Source organism: Corvus hawaiiensis, chromosome 15, assembly GCF_020740725.1.
Source record: "Corvus hawaiiensis isolate bCorHaw1 chromosome 15, bCorHaw1.pri.cur, whole genome shotgun sequence".
In the NCBI taxonomy this organism is placed as follows: domain Eukaryota; kingdom Metazoa; phylum Chordata; class Aves; order Passeriformes; family Corvidae; genus Corvus; species Corvus hawaiiensis.
In genome coordinates this window covers 16,284,859-16,311,582 of record NC_063227.1, presented here as the reverse complement: position 1 = coordinate 16,311,582, position 26,724 = coordinate 16,284,859, and the positions used below count along the sequence as shown (strand labels likewise).

Here is a 26,724-nt window from a genome sequence, read left to right as displayed (position 1 = left end):
CTGCCACTTGGCAGGAACACTCTCGGTAAAGGAAGGGGACACCCTGGAGAAATGGGGATCTAGCTCAAGCCGAAGGGAGGAAGAGCCCTACCTGCTGTAACACGTTTTAAGAACCCTGTAAAGACTCAGACCTTGAGCTGATAGAAATGACAGTCTGCTTACAGAAGATCTGTCTCTTATTCTTCTCACTGTATGTGCGTGCACACAGGAGGGAGAACACCTTCTTCAACAAGCTCGTCAATGCTCAGAGGACTTTTTGTATTGTGTGTTGCATCATTCTCCAGAATGTCTCTAAACACAAAGTTTAAATAAACAGTTTTGAAAATATTTTCCTTCATTGACAGTAATTTTAGAATACCTACTTATTTAACACTAAGTTTACTTATATTTTGGTGTAACATCTTACACTTTCTGAAAAACTTATTAGAAGAGATAGCCCTCCAAAGATGTATGTTTTGAATTGATTATGAATATGACATGATTTATTGTATAGCAAGAGCCAAATTAGGAACAAAAATATTAATTAGCTAAGCTGCTTACATGTTCTAACAAATGTCCATAGGTGATAGAATACCTCGACTCCTCTTTCTGGGAAGTAAATGAGTCTCAGGAGACACTCTTGTATCTTACTGAATATTCATTATGAAAAAGGGTAAGAAAACCAAACTGCAGCCTTGGTATATACAATCACATCTATCAACACCCAATCCACACAAGCATGAGTATTTGTCTGTGGGGTGACAGAAGATTTGAGGCCTGCAGCAAACCTCTCACAGCACCTCTTCACGAGTCTGAGCAGGAGGAGAAGGCTCTGTTGCCTGACGATGGGTGTGTCTTTTTATAAACCACAGCTCGGAGTTTGTCTCTTCCTGCTCCTCCCAGCTGCCTTGGCTGTAGCCAGGTGAAGTCAGAGAGCAGTTTCTCTGACCCCAGATTCATTCTCACAGTGCTGCAGGAGTTTCCCATCCAACAAAGTGATATCCCTGGAACTCACTCAGCTGGTATCACAACAGGTCAAAGACTATTCAGTTCATGGTACACAGAAAGCTGTCAGCAGATAGAAACAAGTCCTATGAGTTTTATTTCAATGTTGTTGTGTATTAAAAAAATAAAATGCTCCTTACACTTAAATTTAGGGTTATTTTGCCACTACGTATTTTAGCTTAAAAAAATTCAGTTACTTTTGCAGCACAGGTAATAGATTTTCAAGACATTTAGTTTATCTCTTTCATTTGTCAGGTTGTTTGAATGACCAAAATGATAATGTTTGAGGGGAGGCATCACAGTATAGGACAAATTATTTGTTTTAAACGAAGAACAAATAGTAATTGTGAATATACACACACGGTTGGTTTTATACTGAGGCACCAAAGAGAATTAAATCACTGAAGCAGTTTGCCTTGCAGCGTATGAGCAAGATGAAAACATGAACAGTAGGGAGCTAGCAAAATCCCTGAAAAGTTTTAAGTGCAGCTGGGGATTAATGGACATGACTTTGCGTTTAGTGTAGAGAGGGAAGGCAGCATCACTGCCATGGACATGGTGTTGCTAGGAAACACTATGCTACCTCCACAGAGCCTATTTAACTGCAGCCTTCCACAGACAGAGCTGGTGTTTGAATAGCATAAATATCAGAAGGAAGGGAATGAACAGCAGTAGACTACAATAGGATCCAAGTACTTGGACAATAACATCTTCCTTAAAAAGATCTATTAAGTTAATGATGAATTAGCTTTGAAACAGCTTTAAGTAATGGACAACTACTTAGGCATTTTGCATGGTTCTGTCTCTGTACATGCCTATGTATAAATACAGATTTCTGGTTTCGCCTTTCTTCAAGCAAATATCTATACAGCATTCTAGTCTGTTAGACCAACCAGAAATCAGAGCTCCATTATGATCTAGTAATAACCAGTTTTCTTCTAAAAAAGGCTTATATTTAGGAATTGCACCTACTATCTCTATTTAACTCTACCTGCCTGTGCATGTGAGCAGGGATTAGTACTGATGAACATCCTCTGCACACACAGGATTTCCACATATCTCATGGGCTTGGTGGCCATCAAGGGGTTTGAGGAGTAGACAAGGTGACAAAGTGCCTGCCTGAGGAGCCTTCAGAGCTTCAACCAAGGCTCAGTGCCACAGCTGGACAGATGGCCTTTGCAGGACACGCTCACTGCAGGAAGCACACCCAGCACTCGGTGCTTTATCAGAGCCTGCTTTCATGGTGCAGCCACACTCAGCAGTGTGCTGCCTCCTGGCTGGCTGGGGAATTCTCCCAGAGCCAGGCAGTCACAGTGACAGAGAGAAGGGCTATCAGCATCTAATCTCAAGAAGCAATCCAGCGTGGGATGAAGCTCCCAGTGATCGCATGGAAAAGGGCCTTTCGTGCTAAGCAGACAGGTTGCTATTCCTGGTGTGTAGAGAAATTCTCCTCATCTTTTCCATTACAGTATGCTTAATGGAAAATGTCAAGAAGCAAGGTTAAAAAAGAAGAAAGTGCTTGTTTAAAGTGCTAGATTGACAACCTATTTATTCACAGAACAGGCAGAGTACAGGCAACAGCCGTTCAAGTGTCTCACACTTTTCTAGCTGCTGCTAAAGGTGAAACACTAATGCAGCCTCCCTTCTCTCTATCTCCAACTTGCCTGTGGGATTGGAAATTGGGAGCTTTACTACAAGTACATATGAATTTACAATTAAAATAACAAGGAAGATTTCAGTACATTTTCCAGTGTTGCATCAGGAATCTGCGATGAGCATATGAGAGACACCAGAGTCAGAATCACTATGAATAGCAAAAACCATAATATGGCCAGTGCTTGGTTCAAAAATGGAGAGTGCTGGATATATTTACATATATATTTATATAAGAGAATACTCCCAGGTTTCACCTACAGTGAAAATATTCTTAGATTAAATTGTAAAATGATTACTTCATTTTTGAACTTGGAAAAATAATTTCCAGTATCTATCAAGAATTCTAATCCAATTTTGGATAAATGCTGCACAGAGAGCTTCTTTTCACTCTGGTACTCCCAAACTCCAGGTATACAAATACACATGTCCAGCTTCCCACACATATATAGATCTTCCATTGCATAAACTACTTTAAACTCCACACCAAACATTTTAACTAAACTAAAACATAAAGTCTGCCCAACTAATATGTGGTTTCAGTCAGAATCATCAGAACTCCCACTTATGGTGAGGAAAATCTTTCTGAAAAAAAAGAAAGGGAAAGGGCGGACAGGGAAAGAGAAGTTAGAGAAACCTTGCTCTTTTTAAAGTTTCCAAACTCTGATGGGAGAGGTAGCCTCTGAGTATAACTAAAGGAAAAAAAGAGAATAGGAGAGATGAAGGAAAAAAAAAATCTAAGTGGCATCTCGTAAGCACATAGAGAAAAGGATGATGCTTTTAGCCTCTGCTCAAGTTTGTACATGGAAAGACAGAAGTAAATCAAGATCTTGTGTCTTTTGAGTCCTTCTGATCCTATGCTATCAGCCATTTATTCTCCAAACAGCATCTTCCAGCAGAATGGGTTCCTAGCAGCTCTCCCCATTTAGTGCACATGTGGTGCAGCTACAGTCTGGAATATGGTCTCTCATCTTTCCACATTACCTCGTTTCACACATCCTGAACTAAGTCTGCTGGCAGCCACTGGAGCCTTCCCAGTGACTTCAGCTGAGGCTGGACCAGGTGGTCCTGTGGGTGAAGAAGCCCTGCAGTGAAGAGTGTGTTCTACAGCACAGTGTTTTCTCAATCACAGGATGCACACGAGTTTCAAGGGGAACATTTAAATTACATTTCAATCCTCCTCTTCTCATTACAGCTGTTAACTACAGAACTGTAGCAAATAAAAGTAGTCTGGGATATGATGGTACCTAAAGAATTTAGAGAAATGACATAAAAGCAGTAATGACAATAGCCTGTTTAATTTGGATTTTAGAGGATAATCACTGTTTTCATATTTTCTGTTCATTCCTTCAGTGAGCTGCTGGTATGCCTACAGCTATCTAGCAAATAATAAATGAGGTACATAGAATGAGGTACCTAGCAACATTGAAAATAGAATTATGCTTTTTATTTGCTATTGTTATTTTTTAATCCTTCAATTCCAAAGCCTGCAGGGCTTAGTTAAAGCCAAAGAAAGGGCATACAAATAAAAATGACACAGTGTTATTGTAGGCACATGCACAAGTCATTTTCTACAGAGTAATACTTCAACTGAAATAAACTCAAACCCCAAACACATAACTAAACACATGTCAGTGAAATAGAGTGTTGGTTGAGCAAGAGGTGAGGCCCCTTTGAGTGAGTCTGGACAGTTCCAGAACAGGCTGGAGCCATGCAGAGGCACCAGCTCAGGTCTCTGAAGCAGGGTGCTGACACTGATTGACAAATTGCTAAGAATGAAGCCAGGCTCTCAGTGCAGCACAAAGCCCAGCGTCGCTGCTCATGCACCACAGCCGAGCTGCTGCTTTCCAGAGGAGCAGGAGCTTCTCCGTGGCACTGAAGTGTTTGTCACCACAGTGCTCTGCCTGCCTGCCTTGCTGCTTCTTTTTTTCCTTTTTTTTTTTGAGAAAATATTTTGTTTAAAACTACTCAACACCCTAAATATCTCTTTAAGCCACACATCAAAAAAAGGAGTAAAGAATAAATATCTACTTGCTGATGTGCTGTGCAGATGCATACATGCCTGAGTTAGAACTACAGACTGGCCCAGATACAATTTTATTTATTGAACAGGCTGAAAAAAAAAAGAAAGGCCAAAAAGTATGTTTAAAGAGCCCTGAAATCCTCCACTCTACCTCCTGTGCAGACAAACAACCAGTAATTTTAAGTAAGATTCCTTAAATTGCCTGGGATATGGATGTCATAACAGAATTTCCCCCTAAATTCTATCTACTATCTATCCATGCAATTCCAGTCTTTACACATAAAGGCAGGAACTCAGGGAATATCCAGCTTTCCAAAAAACCAGAGAAATAGGAGAAAAAACCATGTGTGGCTGTTTAGAAGTAAAGCTCACACAAAAGGGAACTGCTGGTATGAAAAAGTGTCAAGAAAAGTCACTTGCATCATTCTGAAGAAAAAGAACAAAAGAGATACAGAGACAAACACAAACTAAAAGAGTGGGAAGCTCATGTTGCAGTATAGGTCACAAAAATTTGAGATTGAAGAAAACCCCAGGGGTGCAAGACCTTCATGCCTTGTTAACAGGGGACTGCTCCCAGAACATTCCATGTTCTCTAACTTCATGTTAAGTGACTCAAGCAGGTGGGCTCCTGTGACTTGTGGGGGAGACACCCTCCAGGTCTCCCTCTTGTGCACAACCAACAGAGTTCTCTGTCACAGCTTTTGGTGTGACCCCTGCTCCAAGCTGCCAACAGCTGGGCAGGGAAAAGAGGGGACAGTTTGTGCTACACTGTCCTGAGACTTGAGGAAACCAAACAGACCAATAATCAAAAAGTCCATGTCTGCTCAGAAGGCTGAGTATGCACACAGAGCTTTAGCTGAGCCCAGAATTTGGGCTACTTATACATAGAACAGACAGTTTCCAGAAGGAAGGGAGACTGTCTTAGGGAAGTTCAGTCATCAGACTGAGAAGCCTCTGCAATGCTGAAGTTCAAGTGCTCTGTGACAACCAGGCAGGGTTCTCTCTGCACCCCAAAATTGTGAATGTGTGCACAAAGACACCTCACCTCCTGCACAGAATCCAATGCCATGTCCCATGGCTTTGCCAGGATCAGGTGACAAGTTTCAATGGTGCACCAGCATGAGCAAAGAAGTTATGTCAAATGTAAGTTAAGAAACCGCTGCAGCCCAAAAGCTGTAGCAGAGCCACACAGTTCTTTCTAGAGGCCAAGCAGGTTATTTGCTGAAATTTTGAGCAGGAGCTAAAATTTGACTCTACCAGCACATTTGAGTTACACAGTGTATTCTTTTCAAACAAGACTCATATCCAACTCCTATTCATACACCCCATAAAAAGATACATAAAAGATGCAGTAAAATTTGTACTTAAGATAGCTGGGTCTTTCAAATTAATCTTACTCTAACAAAATCCATTTAGAATATAATTCCAGGTGAAATTGCATTCATAAAACTACTACCACAACCATAATCTTTTACTGTATTAATGTTCCTGATATCACATACAAGCACTGGCATCATCCTTTGTAATATGTAATATCCTTTCTGAGAAAGACACCTTCTCAAGTTCGATTTATCTCTAAAATAACATCTACATAAATAGTTTTGTGGCAGTGTAATGATAAAGTGACCTATGAGACATGATGTGTAAATTCAGTCAATTGAAGGGCAACAAGCAAAACACTGACTTCATATTTAAAATATCTAACCTAATTGCAGTGTAATCTAGACTTAATGCAATTTAGGATTTTTGGAGGAAGACATTCTCAGTTCAGTCATTAGCTTCAAACTACTTTTTTTCACTTCACAAATCCTCCATACATGGCATAGAGGAGGAACGCATTTCTTTACTCCTTCGATGAGAACCTCCACATATAGATAAAAAATAAAAATCACATATTACACACTTTTTCTCCAAATGCTAATTGCATTTCTTTGACCACAACTCCTTTAACATACAAAAAAATTTAAAAAATAGGGGAGTTTAAGTCAATCAAAATGCCCCATAAGCCAAGTTAGCATTTAGAGTGACCAAACAGAACTGCTCCCCCTACATCAGTGCTACTTAGTAGTTTTCATCAGTATTTCAAATTCAGTTTGAATTCAGTAGTGTGAGGGAATGGGATTCGTGCACACACACACGAATACACAAGCAGGGAATTGCAGTGAGAATAAGCAGAGGTTATAAACTGCAGAAGATGCACAGCAAGGGCACTGAGTGGTAACAGCCTGTCCAGGGGAACAGGGGGCTTGTAAGGAGTCTGCCCTAAAAACTACGAGCCCGAGTCTGATGTCTGCCCTCATAACCACCCTACTTTGAAGGAGAGGTTGGGCCAGTTGACCTCCTCACATCCCTTCTAAGCTGAATTACCTATGATCCCTTTGGCTTTAGAGCTTTTTATTTCATAATTCTCAGGGCAGGGAATCCCAGTTTTCTCAGGCACTATTAAAATATAATTGCTTGCTATTCATTAGATATTAATGCCTGCATAGAATTTATAATTTAGCAATTAACTTTCAGGTATGCAAATGCTGATCCTGTGTAAGTGTGCAGGTTATCTCTAACAGAAGAATAAATATGAGCCTTAACATAAGTAGGCATTTCCCTCTATTACTGTGTGCCAGATTAGTACGTTCTGTCCCCTAAATTTGATACAGAACTTTGGAGTCCCTTCAGGATGAAAAGCACTATATAGACGCGTGCATTATATTTTGCAGCTGATCTTCTTAAAGTACTAATCACATTGATTCCATTAAATGGCTGCACACTGCATGGGTTTGGACTTCAGAGTTCCAACATTCCAACTGTCCCAAAGAAAAATCCAAAGAAAGGGCCAAAGAAAAAACCAGAAGTTTTTACGAAGCATTTTGGAATAGTTTGGAATGAAAAATGGTAGCAATACACTAAATGCTTCTCATATGCCTTCTGGCTTGCAGCAATCCTAAATCTTCATGACAGTAAAATATGATTACAAGTGACCAAAAATAATGGCTATTTGAATATTAAGATAAATATATCTCACGTGTTTGTTGAGGATAGAATTTATGGAGTTTGAATATCCACAAATACAAAGTATGAAATAATGCTCATGACCTAGGAGCAGTATTCCACCACATAGGCAATGTATACAAAACAAATGAAAACAGATAAGCATTGCATTCTGAGCTATGTGAGTATTTGTGTATGCTGAGTTGTTTGGCAGATATAGGATAGAGGATGAATATTTCAGTACGTAAAATATACTTTATAAACATCCCTTTAATTCCAAAGTGCAAGGCACCATTCTGCATCCCTTGTCAATATACATAAGCCTCATGAATATCATGCCATTTTCCAATTTTTATATCTACCAACCGCACAAATAACTAATAAAAGCTACAGAAATAAAACTGTAGTGTTCACAAATGAACTGGTTTAAATCCTGCATGCATAAAACAGTTCTCTTTTTGTTCCTTTTTCTATCTGTTTACATGGTGAAGAAAGAAACCTCATAATCCTTCCGATATAGCCAGTTGCTTTGATATTTAAATTCTAAATAATCTGTGAAAGTGATTTTGATTTATTAGGGAGATCACCTTCTCCATCTCACCCCAAGAAAGCCAAGAGTATTTAATCTGCACTTGGGAAGAAATTTGGAAGAGAAATGAGCTCTTTAAGCTCTGCTTGCTTTACATTAAACATATTTACTACCAGGCAACTGATGGCTCTGCTCCTCCCCTCGCCTCACTAGAAGTGGCCTTAATTCTCTGGAACGAATACTTAAGTCTTTCTGCTGCTGGGCAGAGCATTTCTTTTCCATTTCTCTGTTGAAGCCATCAGAAGCATCACTGAGACTTTTAACTTGATTGCCTTGCATCTACATTTGGCAGTTTGGAAGCCATCCTGGGGCAGGCAGGTTGTCACTTCTTAGGCTGGGATTGTTTCCCAGGAGCACTTAGGAGGAGAAACACAAGGTAAGGGAGTGGGAGATGCAGCCACGAAATCTAGAGACCACTCCACCTCAGCTGCAACAGGATTGTATGACCAGGACAATCAGTATATTGAATTAATAAACTTCATTCACTGATTCATGTCAAGCAAAAAGGTGCACAGCTATGTACTGTCAGGATATTTGCTTTAGTTCAAAAAAAAAATCCCAAACAAACACGGAAAAGCAGAAACAAATTAAAAGGAATTTCATAACAAATAATAAAGAAAAATCTAAGGTCTATGCAAGGGACAGCTAAAAGACAATTTGCTAGAGTTTTGTGTAATTAACTCTTTCTTTGCCATGCTGAAAATACAGGATGAGTAGCTCACAGTATCTCTAAACATAACAAACAGATGTCAAAGAAATTTTTATTTTCTATCCAGGTTATTACTTATCTTAGAAAAGTTTCAGGAGACAGGTACCAGAATATGAGATTGCCCTGAAGACCAGCATTACTGACCCTTAGCATTCAAATAAAATCATAATTTAGGTTACCACACTCTGCCTGTTTCCCGTAATTTCAGTGGGGTATGGTGTCACTGTTCATTGCTTACACACAGCTGAACTGCCATCACATTTCAAGGAACATGCTAGAAACATACTAATTGGGCTTTCCTTTAGCTAATGACCATTTGTTCAGAGCTGTGAACCCCAGCAGGGTGCAGCCTTTTCCCACTGCTCAGCAGCAGTTCTTAAGCTGGGAGCACCAAGACAATCCTGCCTGGACTGGAGCTGCAGAGGATTTCCAGCAGGTTCCACTCGTGTGCCATGAGCAGAGGACAAGAGAACACCTTGCAACATCAGAATATCCCCTGAGCTTTGATGCAGTTTGACTCTGTAAGATCCACAATCAAGCAAAGTGAACTTGGGGACAAGCTCTGACTTTCAGGGTAAACACGTATGTGGGAATGTGTTTAATCAGGAACAGTGCATATCCAATTTACTCTAAAACTGCTGTAAGCAGTCAGGAAGTTGCTGCCAAAATCCTTTTTAACGGTGTCACTCACTGGAAAAGCTCTCCTGCAGTTAGTGACCCAGCCTTGCTCCTCAAGGTACAAATCTGTCAACACAAGACTTTTATGTGGGTTCTCCAGCATGAATCCCTGCTTCTCGCTCTGAAGGAAACAACTTACTAATTGTAATTATTTCCTAGGCTGGAATGAAGTTACCTAATTCAAGTAAGGGATCAGTAGCAGTAGCCCTGTGAAAGTTCATCTTTAATAAACCTATAATCTTTAGTCACAGGACAAAAAATCAGAAGCAATACTTGATAGAGACGACATTTTCCTTTCCACTTCACTGTCATTTGTTCACTTTTGAGTGACATCTTTCTTCACATTTCATAAATCTTTATCTCAAGCATTAAAATACAGAAAATAACAAAATAATTAAGATCTGGGGACATACTCTCCAAATAACTTTATGAAATCTCCCATTTAGTATCAATAGGAATGCTCACCTTAAGAAATCAGATACATTATATACAACTTGCTAGGAATTTTTAAAACTGAAGTGTTTTATCTCAGAAATTCTGACAAAAATCCTTAATAGAGTAGGGGAAACTGTAACTATAAAAGTTGAATAAATAGATGCAGTCTTTAATGGAAGGCACATGTGTTAAATTCCCCCAGTTCTGCTGAATAAATATTTCCCTTTACAAAGCATCTCATACTTTAAACTTTCCATGCAGTAATGCTTTTAAATTCGTTAATGAGGATCTTTGGAATTTCATGGTAACTAGAAACACAAATACTGGTCAAAGATGACAGATTTTACTTAGCAAATTCTTTGTGTATGGAAGATTGAAAGATTAAAAGGAATGGGGATATAATTAGATTGTAATAAACATTGTCTTAATTGTATTTTTTAAAAAAAACCTTTCATGTGGTATGGAAATTTTAACAATTTTAGGAGACATTTCAGTCTCCTGTATCTTTTGGATACTGTCTTTAGTATCCAAAAAGTCTGTGTTTCATTGCTAATTAACCCTTTTGATTAAGTATATGAATGACTGTTTGTAATTAAGGGTCTGAGCGATTTTGATTCACTTTTTCACTCAGCATATAAGCAATCAGAATTGTTATGGAATATACAACAAAAGATTCCAATGAAAAATCATAAAGCTGATAACATCTCTGGGCCCCTCTGGATCTGAATTAGGGAAAGCTGCAACAGCAAGGTAATGCTTAGACATCTGTGTAGACTTTTTCATTTCCCCTTCAGTGCAAGAACAACAGGGTCTGGGCAGTGTTTGGGTTTCTGGTCCATGACCACCTCTGCGAGGAATTTTGCAGGAACAATTTAATACTGGCTCTGTAACTCAACAGTGGCTGTGTAACTCACCCACTATTCCCTTCAAGTGACTGTTGTCCATTCAGCCTTCACAAACAGGATGACCTTGACTCTGATACTCTATTCTCTAAATATGGAAGGCTTTCTCCATTCTAAATCAATATTTCTGACTTACTTTGCCAAAAAAAAAAAAAAAAAAAAAAGTTTCAAACATTCACAGGACACAATGAAGATATATATGGATTGGTTTCATGATAAAGAATCAATTAATAATGATCCAAGGGAGACAGTAACAAAAAAGCAGTTTTACCCCTAGTTTCCAAAGCCAACAAGAAGATGAATTATATCTAAAAATCTGTGTCATTACACTCCCCCCACCCTGATTCAGCTATTAGCAATGCCACATGGGAGCAATGTAAACCTCCATTTCAGAATCCTAATAAACTCCTATGCAGTGATTTTCTGTCTTAAACCTAAAACGTCTTCTCAATTTTTTTTGAAACAAGAAAAGGCACATTGCTACTGCTTTTCCTGTACTGTTATCAAACCACCCTTAAAAAAAAAAAAGGAAGGATTAATCAGAATCTGCAAACATTTTAACAAATTCATATTGCGTTTTTCACTTACCAACAGTAAATAACGATTTATGGCTTCTTGCTTACAGTGATACATTTACGGTTCAAATCCAAGGGATTCTAAATTTAAAAATAAAATAAGGAAGGGGAAGTGGAAACACCCTTCTTTTTATAGAACTACTTAATTCTGAGCACACTATCTTCCACTGTGAGACTGAATGCTATAATGCTAATTCCTCTGTTCGTTTGAGAGATAAGTGATCTGTAACCCAGCATACATGCATTTTGCCTTGCTTTGTGGAATGGAAAGCAGACAGATCAGTTTATATTTAAACTGTGTTGACTGAGTTCTATTCTCTGGAATTCCCAGTGGTTAAAACAAAAAGTCAGTTCTCTCATCTGTACTAATGTGTCTCTGTTTTTAGGAGAATCAGCACCTGGGGCATTTAGGGGTTTGTGTTTGTACATGGTAAACCTACAGAAATAGCTTCAGTGCTATTCTTGAGGAACTCCTTCCACAAGAAACTCAGCAATTCTGTTTGATTCCTAACAATTGGAAAATCACAGTATTTGAAGCAGCACCACTTTTAAAATCAATAAACCACCATGAACAAGGCAAAAAATGCTATTCCTAAACTGCTATTTTTTTTTCTTTGATAATTTGTGCTTTTGGATAATTGTCCTTTTAATATTGCTTCTAACCTAAAATCACAACCTAGCAACCTAGTAATATTTTTCACTACAAACTGATTTAGTTTTTAATTAAAAAGAATGGTTTTAATTACAATTACACCATTATATTCACTTCTTAGATTCCAAAGTTATTATCCCTACTAATTCTTTTCAGAATGGGGACTGCATCTTGATGAACTGTGGTTCTTTAGCTCAGTTGTTCAATGCTACAAAAAACTAATTGAAGGCAAATTAAAACATATGTGGTCTAGAAGAATTCTGAATCTTACTCATTTTTCAGACTCTTAAATAACTTTAGTCTTCCAACATCTACCTAAGAAAATACTCATCTGAAATTTTATAATTAAACAGAGAAGAAACTCATCTTTATATGGGTTCATGTAAAAATAAATTAAAATTTTAGAAGTGTTTATACTTTTCAAATATATGAACAATTAACTATTAGCTCATGTAGTTCAATCTACCCTAATCAAGCTGGAACATTTAAAAAAGAAATACCTCAATGTTTTCTAGCAGCTATTTTGATGGTATCTTATTTTACAGCACTTTGAAAGCAAGCCACAGTCTATTGATGCTGAATTTGATCAACTTGCTTTGCACTGGACTATTAAAAACTGCAAATAGAAACTAAAAATACAGTGGAATTAGGAAAAAAAGCAATGAATTTAGATGGTTGGTTGTCAAAATTATGGCTCCTAGGTCCAGAATGCAGGACACCCATGGCCTTTGAAAAGGCATTGTGGAACAGAGGAAGTGCAAGTGAGGTGGGCAGGACTTCGGGGGCTGTTTCGAGAACCGTGCTTGAGAGAACCCAGAGACTGTCTGACACTTGAACATCTGGGACTCACAGCTGCACAGCTCCCAAAAACCAGTGAGCCACCACAAGAAAATCCATCCCGGATGTCAGACACCACTCATGGGCCACACAAATGGCTGATCACAGTAAGGCAGGGGTAAAAATATCTTTTAAGTGTAGTAGAGCAAGAGGGAGAAAAGCTTCACATGGATAAGCAGACAGACACATCTCCTCTGCCTAAATTTTCATTAAGGATAATGTTATGATCCATGTCACACTGAAGCCTTTGTGAAAGCAAACCTGCTACTCTTCCATGAAAACTGCTTAACTGTTTAAGAGAGGTCCTCTTTTTGAGTGAAATATTTAAGTGTGTAGTGTGCAGTGCTCATGGTCAGCTCCCAGAGTTGAAAATCCTCAGGGAACAGCTGGGCCATGAACCCTTTCTGCTCTAATCCAGTTAGTGAACGAAGAGGGGATGACGACAAACACAGCAAGCTTAATATATCATGTCCTGCTTTTCCTTTGGCTTTCAGCAGCATGACTGTGAACTGCTGATTAATGAGACACCAGCACTGCTTTGTCTCCATCTATCCCAGCATGGATGTGTTTTGAAGACAACTGGCAGCCTGAGATGGACAGTTATATGCCAATCAACACTACATCACTGAAAACACGACAGCAGAATGTGCTGGAAATTGTAGAAATCTACACAGTTGGTCACAATTTCTTGGCAGCTATAAATCAGGTAATAGCAACTCAGGATTATTCCAATTATTTTCACTTTCAACATGAAGAGATGAACATGGACTGAAAACATCAGACCCAAATGCCTTTAAGAATACTCAAGTTTGTATTTAGCTCTTACATTTCAGTAACTCAAATTATGTTTGCAATTTCTTTGGGCAAATGAGATATATTATATTATATTATATTATATTATATTATATTATATTATACGATGATTTCTGCTGGACAGCAAACTTTGCTTCTTCTTATATGTACAGAAAAACGATATGTAAAATGAAACAGGCTGAGGCGACACACAGGAATAATCTCCAGAAGCATCGTTATCCTATTGAGCATTTCATAAGCAGGTCAGAACAAGGATGGAAAGAAAGAAAGAACGAACAAGAGAAAAGAGCTGGATAACATAAATTTTGTAAAAACTTTCTTCAGTAAGAATGGCTCATGATACCTCATAACTTGTGCCCTGAACAAGCCCCCATATTCATTCCTTAAGATCTTTTAAAAACCTGTCTAAGTAAGGACTTTTAGTGAAAGAAGGATGTATCAATATTCAGCATCAGTGTGTATTCATCCTCAGTGAGCAGTTACTGCACAGGAGAGAACTGACAGCTTAAGAGAAGGCTTTCAATAGTTTCATTTTTCCCTGAAGCCCTAAATAGATCACACAGCAAAATCCTGAACTGACACCTCAGAGGTACTACAGAGACCATTTTTTCCTTTTTATTTCTGACATTAATATTTTTAATACAACATTAAACTAAGAAAATATTGAGTAGAGAATTTCAAATGCGTTAAATATCTTAGGAAAACAAGTTTCTAACTTCTAATGCATCCTACTGTTAATTTGATACTAAATTGGCAAGAAGCTGAAAAAAAAAAAGTTTGCAAAGCTTTGCACCTGAAATATTATTCCACAGAGTTTGCAGCAGTCAAGCAAAACACGTTTGGCTTTATTTGCATCTTCAAGCATGAAAGATTATGTGAAACTGATACTGAAGATGCAAGAATGGTACCTTGAGAATGTATAAGAAGAATGGAAGTGATCAAGAAAAGGTATCTTTAACAGAAACACGAACAGCAGGTCTCAAAAGGATGGGCAGGTATTGTTCTCCTTTGTATTCCTTTCTTAGTAAGTATAAATATTACACATATGTATATACATATCTATTTCTCAAGATCCAGTACTGCCTTTCTATCTCTATACAACCCATATGTCACTGACCTCTTACAAGCATTCCCATGTCTTTGTTTTGTTTCCAGCAACACTGTGTAATTCAGTCACTTGCTGAAGCTCTGCTTGACACCACAGGGTACAAAATAATACAGAAAATATTATCTGCAGGAGAAGAGAAGATTGTCTGACTCTGGGAATACTGCTATGAACAGCATAATCGGCTCTGCCCTTTCAAAAGTCAGATCAGCTCGCTGATTGATTGCCCTCCCTCTCTTTTTGTGGTCTTTTAAGAGTTCAAGAATTGGCCAGAAAATCAATATAACTCATGAAGAAGCCCCTCCAAAAGGAGAAAAAGAAATGTGGTTTTAGTTTGGGAAACTATTCACCAGTATCTTCTGGGTGCACCTTTGAAGTACCAGACAAAATGCAGGAAGTTATGCTGAAAACATACTCATTAAATTTTTTGGGCTAGAAAGGAAAGAAATAAGGTCATGTTCCACAAATATCCTGTAAAAAGAGAAAGAAAAAAGCCACTCAAGTGTTCTGATACCAAGCTGTGACATGTTTCAATCATTTACAGGAAGCCCTCAGCAAAGAATGCAAACAGGAAAGTTCTTCCTCATGAATAAGCTTGCCTTTCAGCCAAAAAAGATCCCCAGCTGCCCCTGAAAATTCTGCAAACGAAAAGGAATTCTGTTTCTAAACTCCTTGAAAGTCAAACCACTCTCACTATACATAAATCTCTACACAGAATATTTTCTTCCAAGTATTCATAATCAGCTACCTTGCTTGGCTGTGATAAAATTAAGTGGTTGCATATTGCAGTTCTGGATTCCTTAGTGCCACAGAAAGAGTTTAGAAAGTTTACTCATCCCTGATCCACAAAAGTAGCCAGTATTATTTCAGTGTTGGGCATAGGAATTTGCCAAGTTACAAACCAGAACCAGAAATCCCAAGTAAGAGCCATCTACATAGTATGGAACCTGGGGACTCTACAGCCAGGAGATTTTTATTCAGAAGTTTTCGAAGTGAAATAGAAGATGACAAAGATGAGACAACCAACAAAGCACCTCAGTAGCAAATGTAGCTGGGATAAATAAGAAGCATCAGCTTTCCAGGAATAAATTTATTTACCAGATGTTTCTTTACCAAACTTGCACCTTTACTGAAGCACAGAGATGCTGGACTAGATGACCATTTATATAAGTGACAAGTACCTTTCCTTGGCTTTGGTTATAAAATGTAACATGACATAACATATGTTACCAAAATTCCACCCTATAAGGAAAATTTCCACGTTTTGAGTAGAATGTTCTACTTTTTGTGTTTGACGCAAGTGAAAACGTGAGTGATGTGCAGTGAGTGACAGAAATCATTGAGAATCTCTCCAGTTGCCTCATGAGGTACCTGCTGCTCTTCTGCTTTGCTGAAGAGGCACAGGGGGAACAACCCCTTAACTCCAATGAAAGCTTGGCACCACATACCTAAAAGGCTGCATCACGAGAAATCCGCTTCCAGGTGTGAAAACAGTGGGATAACCGTGTGATACAGGTGATGAACTGGAATCTGCACGTTCAGGAACAGCAAACATCTCGAACATTTTTGGTCATGTCATCATACATATATATTACCAACATATCTCTATAGCAGCAGTAATGAAAAGTGGTCATGACCCAAATAGACTATGCATTTTTCAAATGAAATGAAAAAATGTGTTCCTCCCTCCTCAGAACATGCAATCTAAATTCCTGTCATCATTGTTAGAGGGTTTTTTATGCCTTGATAGGTTATAAACTGTTACAGATTAATTTTAAGTTAGAAATGCATTGGAGAAGTCTAATATATCTAGCTCCTTCTAAATTGCTCTTTGTCAGATACGATGGCTTTCTACTGCCTCCTCCCACACACTTTCCATCTCTCCTGAAAATTGCCTCATCTTTGAATCATTACCGTTGTAATTACAACAAGAGAAATCAGTAGTAGAAGAAAAAAATCTTTGACACAAAGAGCATTATCATGGGACAAAAATATCTTGCTACATCCAAAGATAACACAATGCCGCATTATTCATGTTTCTATTGATTATTGAGTCCATGATAAGGTAAAGAACTCAATCTTTACACTTGTGGTATTCCATCGAGTTGATAGAAAATATAAACATGTCTAAAAGCTGGAAAGGTCATCCCAAAGCACTTGGGGGGAACAGTTTTTAGTAAACAATTTCTTATTAAAACCAGAGGTGGAATATGGTCCACCTAGTGTTCACCTTTAAAGGGAGAGTATTTAAAGTATTTACCTACTGGGTGTAAGTTTGTTTGGATGTTTCAGAGTGGCTCAATATGCACATTGACAACCCATTGCTCTGCAAATACAGAACACATAGACTAGTCTCCTTGGCTGGATAAATTATCAATTCTACTTCCAACAGTGGCATTGGATTCTTAAAGGGAATGACAGTACAACTCTTAAGGGAGGCCATTATAAAATAAAGTCCTTAGAAGGAATGCTTCCTCTTAAGCTCATTTAAGAGACAACTGGAAGAGAGTTCATAGAGTGCAATGATTTCCTGGTGAGCCTGCTGCCCCAGGGCAGGATGAATTACCTCTGTTATTCCTGACAGATCTTTGTCTAAATGCTCGATAAAAACTTCATTGATGAGGAATTCACAACTTGCTTGGACAATCTCCTTTAGTTTTTCATTTACTGGTAACATGGTTTTTCCTAGAATCTAACACAAATATCTTGCACTGTAACTTAAACTTCTTAATCACCCTGGACACAGAGTCCTTACTTTTTCCTGTACATTTTTATGCATCTGTAAATATCAGGTTATTTTCCGCCATGTAGGTGACAGAATCCTAGCTTTTCTCAAATCTTTATTCAAGGCCCTGAAAACACAGAAGATACAGAGCTAATATGATTTCCAAACCCCTTCTTTACTAAGGAACTTGTCCTACAGTTTTGACAGTTTTACTACAGGGGCCAAGGACTCAGTGGGGGAAAGTGAGTGGCTGATCCCTGACTGGAGTTAGATTTCCGAAAGCAGTACCAAGGCCAGGAACAGTGTGAGGTTTATGGCCGGACTCGATGATCTTAAGGGTCTTTTCCAAGATAAATGAACCTAAGCAGAGCCTGCAGAGAGGGACACATCACCTGTTTGTGTTTTGGCAGGCAGGCAGGTGGAGATCCAGCTTCAATGTCTGTACCAGGGCTATAGCTCATTTGCATAGAAAAATAAAGAAAGGAACATGAAATGTAAGAACTGTCTGGATCAAAATCTGCAGCAGAGTATCCATATTACTAAATAGCCTTGAGAATAATCTTTGCCCACTTTCTGTCTAAAAAGGAGTGCTTAACCTACATCTGATGGAGGACATGAGCAGACAAGAGCAAGGCTTGGGAATATGACAGGCAGCCACAAAGAAAACCTCACGTATCACCTTCTGGTCAGAGATCACCTTAAAAGATCCATTTGCAGACATTTAAATTTTACTTGTAAATATTTAGGATTCATTCCTGGTTTCACTGGTCTCCCAGTGAGATTTTTACCAATAACTTAATAGGAGTCCATGCTGCAGGGATATGAACTACAGATGGAATTACACTTTAAAAATGGTATTTCTGACTGTTTCATAAGATTTCCATATATATCACACTGTCCTTGGAATATTATCTTGACAGTTTATATGCAGAACACCCTCTGCAAGCATTTAAAAACAACAGTTTTAAACATCCAGATATTTTCAGTGAAAGTAACAGATCTGTTTTATAACAGCATGCTTTAACAACACTCAGATGATTCAAGAAAAGCTAAGTTCTCCATCTTAAATTTCTGTCATGAAATAGGTTCAAGATTAACAACTTCTATACCTTTCTTTCACTTTGTTATTAGTTTTCCAATATTTTTTCCCTCGTCTAGATTACCCTCTATTATTTAGTTATAACTTCCTCCATAATTGCAATCAATGAATAGTAATCACTTAATAAACATATCCTGACAGGTCTATTTTTGCACTGGAAAAAGATTAATTTTCTTTATCACCACTCCAGTAAGCAATTTCTTTTCTTACCTGAAGTAGCAAAGTGAACTGAAGTTCTGGTCTGCTAGGAAAAGCATCTGAGCAAGACCAGACACCCAGTCCTTTCACTTTTATATTATTTGGATATAGATTTATCAAAATCTGTGTAACTTGGAACATGCATGTATTTTTATTTGCATTGATTCTTACACATAATTCTACTGCACACAGCAAAAGCTGCTTTGCACTGTGCTAACACTGAGCTCACACTGTGGTTCTGCGAGGATTTTCTGAGTGCTTTCCTTAAACCAGGTAATTCAGAGAGAAAAAAAGCAGTTCTACTAAAACTTTTGAGCTTAGATACTCAACAATGAAATGATAAGGAGTGCACATTCTGTCAAACATCTATTAAAGCCTAATTTGATATTAAATAGAATAAAATATCCCGAATGAACTTGGATACCTGCAGGTTACTATGATGATTTCTTTTCCACTGCCATGTAAATATAACACATGAAACTGGTAAAGAAGCACAAAGAAAATGGTTTTTATATAGAAATCTCCTTCTCTTCCTCACAGATATTTATTCCAAGTGGACTTGCCCTAAAGTCACTTGAATCAAAGCCAAGTTCTTCTGCTGACTTCAGTTCAGACTAAGTGTAACAAAAATGGAAATTTTTGAGAGAGTAAATAACCTCTCCTACAGGATTTGCATTTTCTGCCTTAGGACAAACTGACTGTGCAGTTTGTCAGGTACCTTCCAGAAAGGATTATTTGTGGCATTTTTTTAGGTGGACACTCCTCAGTAATTCTGACATTAAATGGTGTGTCAAACTTTCAGCTGAAAATGAAACCATAAAGGCAATACTCTAAATTACAGTGAGTTTCTGTAAAATTTAACTGCACTTTAGTTCTTCGCAGCAGTGTTTAAAACATCTTGAGCAACTCATCGTTGTACCAAACTATCAATTCACTATAAGCACAAAATTTCCAGTGGTAACTTCTAGCATTTTTTGTACCAATACTGACAAAAATCACTTTTACCATCCTTTTCCTCTGAACTCTGTGTTTGCCCCATGTAACACAAACCAGTGGGGTCATGCTGAGTTATTCCTCTGAACTCAATGACATTCCTGGCATCAGCCTTTATGCTTTTGTAAATGGCCTCAGGAAATGACCATGTTAAAATTCTTACTAATACAGGCCTGTCACAAGAATATCTGTCTGCCTGCAACAGACAACTTCTGACTGCACAAATTTGAACCACGATAACTAGAAGGGCATATCTGAATTTTTTGCACTAGTTTCATCTTTGCCACAGGCAGGACCACACTAAGTTTCAAGGAAATCTTTCTAATATGTACCAAACAAAAAAAGCTTATGCATATTTTAATCACTTTAGAAGTATCACCCTTCCTCTGGAAAGAATTGATTATATACATCAATAGCAAGGAAGATATCTTGTTCAAAGCACTGAAAATTAGACTTAAAATCTCACTTCAGAGTTCAGTAGTTCAGCTTGTAATTTTCAGAATACTTTTGAGATCTTGGTAAAAGGCATCTTTTTGTCTGCACAGTAATAAAGACTTTACATACACTAATTACTTCTAAACATTGGCACATTACTAAGAGATTATAAAGCAAAACAAATTTTGTGCAAAGCATCAACTTCTGAAATAAGCAATTATTACAGAATTTAATGAAAAAAATACATACTAGGCATTTTGTAAAGACCTGGGAAGAACTTAATATGAAAACAAAATGCCTGGATTAATCTAGCAGAGGTATGTTGGTATGATGGAAGATTGAAAGCAATTATGACAAAAACACTCTGCATCTGTGCTGGTCACAAAGTGTTCAGTCATAAAAGCTTTGATTTAAATCATATTAGCACAGTGTGGTGGAAGCATGCAGCACCACAACATCAAAGGATATGCCCCGAAAATATGTATCAATTTTTCTTTTTTTTTGACTCTCCAATGAGAGTACACTTTTAGTTTCCAACTCATGTGTGTATCAGAAATGGTTTATATATCCAGAGAGAAATCAGAGGGGAATGAAAAAGAAAAACAGCTTGAGGGATGCAAGAATCTCACCATACTTTTAAGTAAAGAAATAACAATTCACTTGTAATAGGACTGTCCCATTAAGGTCCCTGATTGCCATGAAAATCTCAAGTGACCTACTCTTTTCTTTGTTAAATTCACCACCTTAAGATAAGGAAAACAACACGACTTTGGATTTGGACTCACCAGATTTCTTCTAAGGTATATTTCACAGCTCTCCAAAAATTCTCTGGAGAAAAGCAGACTTGCCTGTACCTCACAGGCTCAGTAGATGGGATACTCTTGTTCCAAATGAATTTGCTCAGATTTCTCAGAGGGGATGTGGTCACTGAGAATTTCCCTTTTTTGATTACAGCTCAGGCAAAATAATAGTTTTCTCCTTTGCTTTGAGTCACTTTTCAAAACAATCCAAATAGACTGTCTGACTGCTTGTAGAGACAAAATAAACTTAATTTAGGAACAATTAATTCCTCTTCAGAGTAAATTTTCAAGCACGGTAATGGAGAGGATAGAACATCATCGCTTTGTGTAAATATGATCCTTTTGAACTTCCCAGGCTGACAGAGCCCAGCTGAGATTGTGATGCTGATGCTGCAGTGAGCAGCAGGCTCTTAGGGAAGGGGCTCACAGCAGCCCACGGGCCCTCCCATGCTGGCACTGTCTCCATGCAAACACCACGGCCACTGTCACAGCACAGCATGGGACAGTGGCAGGGAGCTGTTCCTGTACCACCGGGAACACACATTCCCCCACCACCTGACCCCTGCTCTGGGTGGTGCTGGTGGGGGTGTGTTTCAGATGTGATGTACAACAGCAGGAGAGCACTGATGCATCAGACCAGGAAATTAAAAAAGAGGCCATTCACACAAAGGCATGCTTAGTTAAGTCTGAAAATCATTCAGGCTCAAATGATACTGAGATGGACCATTTGTTACATCTTTACTTACTAATGTGGAATTTGTTGGGGTTTTTTTCCTCTACGAACTGGTTTGTTACTGATTTGAAATGATTCCAAGAGCCTATCTGCATTTCTCCCAACACATTTTGAGTCAGGGTTACTACCTGAGAGCACGTGGGTCCTTAAGGGAACAGCCTATTACAGTCCACGACAGTAACTATGTCTCTACGATTTATGAAAAGAAAGCAATATGTGCCTGTTTCGGTGCCTGTCGTTTGCCTACCAATGGTGCAGTGCTCTCCATTCCAGCCCTCTCTGCATTCACACTTCCCATCTTTACAAGTCCCGTGCTCCGTGCAGCGGGGGTGGCACACACGCTGGTCACAGGCCGCTCCTGTCCAGCCCTCCTCGCAGCGACAGGCTCCGCCGATGCACACGCCGTGGGTGCCACAGTCCACGGAGCACACTTCTAGGAGAGAGAACAGGAGTTACAGCCAGCCCTGCGCCCGGAAGGGAAAGGGAACACAACAGCAATGCTTTTGCTCAAAACTACAGCCTCTCAAAAGCTGGCCTGCTCATACTCTGATGAAGACTGGCATTTAATTTTTATTTCAAAGCAAACTAAATTCTGTTTAAAAGTTGTTTAGAAAAAATCTGCTAATGTATGCTGGACAGACCTGTAGAGCTGCATCCTCCACGCAGATACAAACACATGTCAGAGGTGGTGTCCCCAACACCTGCCAACAGCAAAGGAAGGGAGCAGGTGGCTCTGCTTTACTCAAACCTGGACCTCGGGTGATTTTGACAGATATTGATTTGCTAAGAATAAGACTGAAACTCACCTAAAACTCATTTGGCAGAGAATGGCAGCAATTCAGGGTCATTTAGAATGATGGGTAGAAGTTACTTTCCAAGGAGAGATTTTAGATTCCTATTACTAACATGGTCAGTTATCCAGTGTCCCACTCCAAAAATTCTACTGCTCTCTGCTAGCTGAAATTGCAGGTAAGCAGAAGGGTCCTTTGCCCCATGCATCACCAAAGAAAGTGGCAGTGAAACTCTCATTCATGAATTTTCTGACTGCTTATCCATGAAGCAGAAAACACATCTTGATATTCATGTCACTGGTGGGGTACTCTAGCTGATCAATCTTAGAAAATAACTGAATAACTGTGAAAAAGGTAAATATTATTTTGAGAGATTCGGTTTTGACCTACAGTACCATCTCAAGGTTCAGCTGACAACGTAAAAGCAAAATTCCTTGTATTTTTTTCCCATAAATGATGGACATTTTCATTTACAGTTGGGAAACAGAAGTACACTTACGTAACTTTTTCACGCTAAAAGAGAATCAGTGTTAGAACAAAACACAAACTCCTAATCTGCACCCACCTCACCCTCAGCTGACAGTCCCAAATTAAGAATGTCATGAAAATATATATAGAGATACATACACATCTCTTCCCAAGAAAATTAAACAAGACCAAATGTTTAACAAAGACAACTTTCTAAATCGTTACTGCAGTTCGCAACAATCTTGGAAAATCAGGAAAAACTCTTTTTCTTACCAACGGAGCAGTCGGGGCCCATCCAGTTGGGGTCACAGCTGCAAAGCCCCGTGTCAGCCAGGTAGGAGCCGTGCCCGCTGCACTGGTCAGGGCACTGGGCTCTGGGCAGCTCACAGTTCACTCCTCCCCAGCCCGGGCTGCAGAGACACTCCCCGTTCACACACACCCCGTGGTTGGAGCACGTCGGGTCTAAGCAATCCACTACGGGAGAAAACAAAAGCAATGCAGAGAAGGGTCACTTCACACAAGGGGATGTTTGGAAAATGTGCTCTGAAAAGTCTGTACCACGGTGATAAATAAAGCAACTTGAGGTAGTTCTCCGAGTCATATTAATACCTGGTCTGAGAATTGGAAAGTGAAGTCATTTACATTTTACATTAAGTAAATCAAGCAGGGTTTGACTGTGCAATGACAGCTTACTGCAGGAATGCTGTGGTGGAGAAGCATGAAGACTTAAAAATAGCACTTAAATATATATAGTCAGAGTTTCACACATAAACCTGGAGACATATCTCCTGAAATACACTGAAGCTCCAATGACTCATGAACTGTATTTAAATTATAAAATAAGTTAATAATTTGCAGTTTTAAAGGATTTTTTTATTTGGAGTACCTCTATAAAAACTGCTATTATTACTATTGAAATACCAGAGCATTGTGAGAACAACATTAGGACAGCCACTTCAAGTACCTTGAAGTCAAAATGTCAGTGGCTTTCAGCTTTGTTTAGACTCCTGATCGTTCAGGCACTTCTGAAATGTTTGCTCCATGGTCCCTTAGTAGCTGAGATGTGAAACTGAGAGCCCTGTTACTTCAACCCATATTCTAAACCAGCAGATTATTTCTCTTAAAGAAGTAAAACCAGATACAGATATGGATCTCAACCCAGAAACAACAAAGTGAAAATAGTTACGATGGAAAACGATGCAATGAAATTTCAGTTGCTATTTCAGTCCTATAAAGGAATGTTACAAGCTGTCTTTCAAATAAACTTTATCAGTAACATTATGAGTTTCCAAATTTTCATCTTATATCATGAATCTGTATAAGAATACTATGCTTTACTGCCAGTATCCACATGGAGGCTTTACCAAGTGCCTTTTGCTGTGGAATTGAAGGCCAAGGTCAAATTCATGTCTGAAATAACTTGAATTCATCTCATGACTGGTATATATTAGCTCACAACAGCAGGACCAAGAATGATTGGCATTCCCTCTTGCTGCTTCAGGAAGATCTGAGTTTATAATGAAAGTGATTTATCTCTCATCTTTTCCAAATTGATCCTTCTAAATTAAGGCAGAGACATTTTCACTCTACCTGATGTGAACAATACTTGATCTTTCAAATTTCAACTTTTCTATAAAAATAGAGCCTTGTCAAACTATGTTATTTAGTTGCAGAACATTTAAAGCAAGTATATAGATTAGATACAGGCAGAGGATTGAGACAGGGACATTTAGAGATGCAATAGCATGAGTTATCAAACTACGGTAGTATAGGAATAAATTACTGTAAAATTTCTTACAAGATTTTCATTTTAATGACGACATTGGCTATAGTTTTGGGTTTGTTTTTCCTTTTTTTCTTTGAGATTTAAAGCTGAGTTAGTCAGACATGAAAATATTATAAAGCAATTTCATATTTATAGGTAAACCAAGATTGGCTTGTGGTTCACCTCAAAGCTGATAAATTCATCAACTGTTTTAAATTATACAGAGTGCTTGTCCCATATTGTTACCCCTTCTTTGTGCTTAGCCAAATTATAACCTGTCTGAAGTTTAAAATGTGTCTTTCATACAATTTCTGTGTCCCAATGGACACAGAGCAGTGATAAAACAGTCTGATTGAATAAAGAACCAAAGTACACAAAAACTTAGGTTCATTTACTTTTAGGATGAAGGTTGCTTCCCCCCTACATTTGGTCTATTCTGGGTTTTTTTAGAATATATATTTTAACAGAAAATGTAGAAGGGTAACACGTGTATAACATTGTTATAGGACAGCTAACTCTAGGAGATAATGATAAGTCATAAGGTACTCTCCTTGTCAGGAATGTATCATCTTCCTTCTCAAACAAAAGCACTAATGAAAGGAATGTGGAGCATATGAAAAACACCACCTTCTGCTACGTAAATTAACTGTCTTCCACCTATCCTGAATTACAGTGCTCATGCAGCTTTGATTTATTTCTACAGAATGAGCCTATCAATGCCCCTAAGCCCCCAGCCTCCCTTGTTTTACAGGATAACACACTAAACACCTTTGTCCTTTGTTCTAGACCAATGTGCTTTACAGCTGTTTTGTTCTATCATCTGGGTAAGTAGTAGCTTTCAAAGTTTAAACTGAGGAGAGTTTTTATTCTGAGCTCCAATCTTGGTCTATTTTAATACATGCTCAGAGTTATCATCTGGGGCCAGATCCTCGGCTGTTGAAATTAGCATAATGTGATTACCTGCAATAGAACTGCTCTGACTTGTGTTGCAAAGGTTCTGGCCCTGAGGTGTAGCAAGGTTTACAATGGTATTTAATCAGGATTTGTAAATGGACCATCTTTGGTGTTTAAACAAAGGAGAATGCGCCTTAGCAAGTATGTTAGGCTTGGAACTCACAGCCCCCTGGCAGCTCAGATCATTAGAGCTCATTTAGTATTGGGCCCTCTGTAGATTTGACAAAAAGAGTACTGAAAGCAATTTATATCCTTAAGGACAAAAAAGGAGGTCAAGGAGTTTTCAGAACAATATGTACCATGAAGTCCCCAAAGAGCCATGAATTACACTTACGAAGTTAAATGTCATTGAAAAATGACTCGACCAGGAAAGTGACAAGAAAACCACTCTTAACTTAACCTAATTTGGCAATTTCACTTGCGTTCCCCCCAAAGCAGACTGAATGAAGCCTGACAAATGCCCCACTTCATCTTCTGTGCAAATTTGTTAATAGAAAAACAGTGTTTATGCTGCAAAAATTGTGCATCAAAAATATTGATTTTGGTGTCACTTTCATTTCAGGTAAATTGTTTGAACAATATGACCATGATGAATATCAGAAATAAAAAGCTATTGGGGAAAAAAAAAATTGCTGACCCACTTATTCTAATTCAATATCCTAGTTGGCAAATGGCAAATGAATCAACCTTTGCCATTCTTTTTTGGCAGTTCAAATCAATAGAGGAGATTTCACATATTATATATAAATACAGAAATATTATTTCTATCATTCTACCATTAAAAGTGTAAAATTTCAGTTCTTGCAAAAACTTTAACTATGAC

General features: G+C 38.4%; 1 protein-coding gene across 5 annotated transcripts in view; it reads right to left on the bottom strand.

Moving 5' to 3' along the window:
• TENM2 (teneurin transmembrane protein 2) overlaps window positions 1-26,724 on the bottom strand; it is a 740,257-nt gene that overhangs the window by 54,410 nt on the left and 659,123 nt on the right. For 4 of the 5 annotated variants that reach the window (XM_048319586.1, XM_048319590.1, XM_048319588.1 and 1 more), the window contains 2 exons: window positions 23,456-23,656; window positions 22,144-22,356 (listed from right to left, as the gene is read on the bottom strand). In XM_048319586.1, the coding sequence (XP_048175543.1) occupies window positions 22,144-22,356; window positions 23,456-23,656 (414 nt within the window). The remainder of the gene's footprint in view (window positions 1-22,143; window positions 22,357-23,455; window positions 23,657-26,724) is intronic. The other variant, XM_048319587.1, reaches the window with a different exon arrangement.